Consider the following 2,971-nt stretch of genomic DNA (forward strand, 5'->3'; position numbering starts at 1 on the left):
ATAAACCTAGAAAGACAACTAGAGAGTTCCACCACTTAGTTTTGTGACTCTACATGCACGTCTAAAGAAAGAACTTGCTAAATTCAACATATTCACCACAAATTACGAAGTTTTATAACTAGCATCCTCAGGAGCCATCAACTGTGAAAAGCATGGGGGAAAAAAAAAAAGGTCAAGTAAGCTAAGTGTTAGTTCAGTCTTGCAGAGCAAAAACCTAGAATTCAAAACTTGGTAATGTACCTAAACAGCAACTCTGACGCTACTGCTTGTCTGGGCATAGACAAAGATTTCAGCCAAAGTTAAATCCTTTATGGAAAATACATTTTTAATAATTGAAGTGCTGCATGTCCAGTCACCATCCTCCAATGAAACTATGATGCCCAAGTTTCATTTTCCTGATGTTTACAACTGGCATGTTCTTCCTTAAATATCATACAATCCTCTCACACAGCATTTTGATTATGATCTTTGTTGTCCTTCATGAAAATCATCACAGGGCTACCCAAGACTCTTGGCACGCATATGAAAACAAACAGTGATGAAAATTTGTAAACCAACTTTATTCAACGATGACCATCATTTAGGCATCAGCAATAGTAACTTCAACTTCTACACCTGGTTCAATGCTGATGGAAGTGATCTGCTTCACAATCTCAGAAGGGCTGTGTAAGTCAATGAGCCGCTTATGGATACGCATTTGGAAACGATCCCAGGTCTTGGAACCTTCACCACAAGGCGTCTTCCTGGTAGTGATTCGCAGAGTCTGAAGAAAAAATCATAAGCACAGGGTGTTTAGTTGATGCATACAGAAGACTAATCTACAATCAAATCAATCCACCTAAAAATACTGTATGGTATCTATGTCATTGGAAACTTACTTCCTAAGTTACATTCTACTGTTGTTAACACTCCTTCCGTACATTCAATTTAATTTAGAAAAAAGTAATTTTCACGATTAAAATAAATTTAAGGACAAATTTCCACATTCAACATGTTTTGCACTAAACAGTTACCCCAAATATCAAAGCAACTTGTGAAGTCATTATCTGTTTACAGTGGGTCACCCTCAGTTTAGTAGTACTGCTTTTCATCGCAACTTTTTTTTTAAAAGATGTTTTAAGTGCACATTTGCAGAAAACCCCAAACTTTTAAGGCAGCAAAACAGTGTTAAGTACCTTAGTGGGCATGCGAACAGGTCCTTTCACCTTTAGGTTTTTTTCCTTAGCACCTCTGATCAAGTCAGCACAGACTGAAAAAAAAAAAACCCACAAAATAGCTCAGGTTTGGGGTTTGTTTGGTTTTTTTTGCGTTCCTAAGTGAAGATTTCATACAGGAAGCTGGCTCAGAATAGCGTATGAAATGATCATTTCTATTCATTTGAAGGGTTATCCTCATAGCCAACCACACAGAAGTGGAAGCGTTATGCCACGGTTAGAAAAATCATGTTGTAACAGTAGGCAAAAACCATTACTAAAAGCTTAAGCTGTATTTAAGCTGTTATCAGTCTGAAGATCCTGCACCAAACAGTGATTCTACAACATTTACATTATATGGTTAAAAGACTGGCAAACCCAGTTCCTAAACAAGATTAAATAATTCCTTAAGGAACGTTAAACTTCTAAACTCTTTGTAACCAGACTGACAAAATATCAATCAAGAAAGTGGTGCCTTTCAGTTCTTAAACATCTAGTAGTGACAACTAAAACGCCCACAATAACTAACAGGAAGAAGCTGCACTCATCTTAAGTTTGTCATTATGACATGAAGTTTTCAGCATGACGAAAAACCCCTAACACTAGCTTCCATTAAAAATTAAATTAGAATCTACTTGTCAGCGTATGAAGCATTTTGGGTTGATGTTGTTAGCCAAGTCACACACAAACAGGCAAACGCCAACATCTTTAATTAGAGCTGCTTTGAATACATTGTATTTTGCAATATCTTCTATCCTATATAGCATTCATTACTTAACGAGCTACCCCAGCTAAACAAGGAAAAAAAAAAAATCACTCACCCTTCTCAAGTGATTTTACATTGCGACTCGTCAAAGTAATTCTAATGCGATGAATTGCTACCTCTTGTTCCACAGGTGCTTTGCCAGTATCTTTAAATGCCTAAAATGTTAGAAGGTACAAATATCAGCCACTACGGTCAACTCCAACTAAGGCTATCCTCAGCCTCTTCAAAACAGACTTCTAGAGCATAAAGAAGAATTTTGCTATGAGACCATTTTATTCTATTGACTAGATGATGTATCCAAAGGGTACGGTGGCACAGAAGAAATGGTGGGAACAGAACAGAAGGGCAAAGTCCTAATTGCTTTGAGGCAGATGGTGGGAAACTGCAAGCACATCCCATCCCTGGTTTGCCGATATACAGCAGGTTGTCCTGTCACTAACCTTCCTAGTCCTCAAAAATAAACACATTTCAGATTTTACATATACTGCAGCTTAACCCCACTATAAATCAAGTAACAAGTATCTCAACAGAACAGCAACAACTTAAACAGCGAGAACAGAGAGAGGCATCTGGCCAGAAGGACTAATTCGGCCACTCAGGAGACCGATTTGAAGAGCTCATGCAATTAAACGCTTGCAATTAACTTGGCAGTAACGTGGACCAAGAGGATTGATTTAAGAAAATAAAAGTGAAAATACGGAGGGAGAAAGGTCGTAAAAAACGTGGCTAAAACACGGCGTTTCTCCGACTGACGAGATATTACTACCTGTCGTATTAACTGACCCGCGTTGCAATAATAAAAGCTGGTTTTAAGGGCAGATGCACGAGGCCTTGCCAACACCGCTCCGGCTGGGCTGAGGTCGCCTCCTCTCCGCCCGCGCTTCCCGGCGGGCAGTGGCCGTCACAGGCGCTGCTCCCGAAGGAAAGCTCCGCGAGGAGGGAGCGCTACGGCCGCCGCGGTCTGCTGCGTCCCGGCCTGACCGACCGCCCTCCCCGCAGGCCGGCTTTGGTG

The 2,971-nt window shown here is 40.3% G+C and overlaps 1 protein-coding gene across 1 annotated transcript; it reads right to left on the reverse strand.

Moving 5' to 3' along the window:
- Positions 1 to 580: 580 nt before the first annotated feature.
- On the reverse strand, positions 581 to 2,114 carry RPS20 (ribosomal protein S20; the record flags this gene model as incomplete). The annotated part of the gene is made up of 3 exons (XM_010288305.1): positions 581 to 763; positions 1,176 to 1,249; positions 2,015 to 2,114. Coding segments are annotated over 3 exons (357 nt in total), but the record flags the coding sequence as incomplete, so codon positions are not given.
- Between the last annotated feature and the right edge of the window lie 857 nt (positions 2,115 to 2,971).

Source organism: Phaethon lepturus, unplaced genomic scaffold (assembly GCF_000687285.1).
Source record: "Phaethon lepturus isolate BGI_N335 unplaced genomic scaffold, ASM68728v1 scaffold39465, whole genome shotgun sequence".
NCBI lineage: Eukaryota > Metazoa > Chordata > Aves > Phaethontiformes > Phaethontidae > Phaethon > Phaethon lepturus.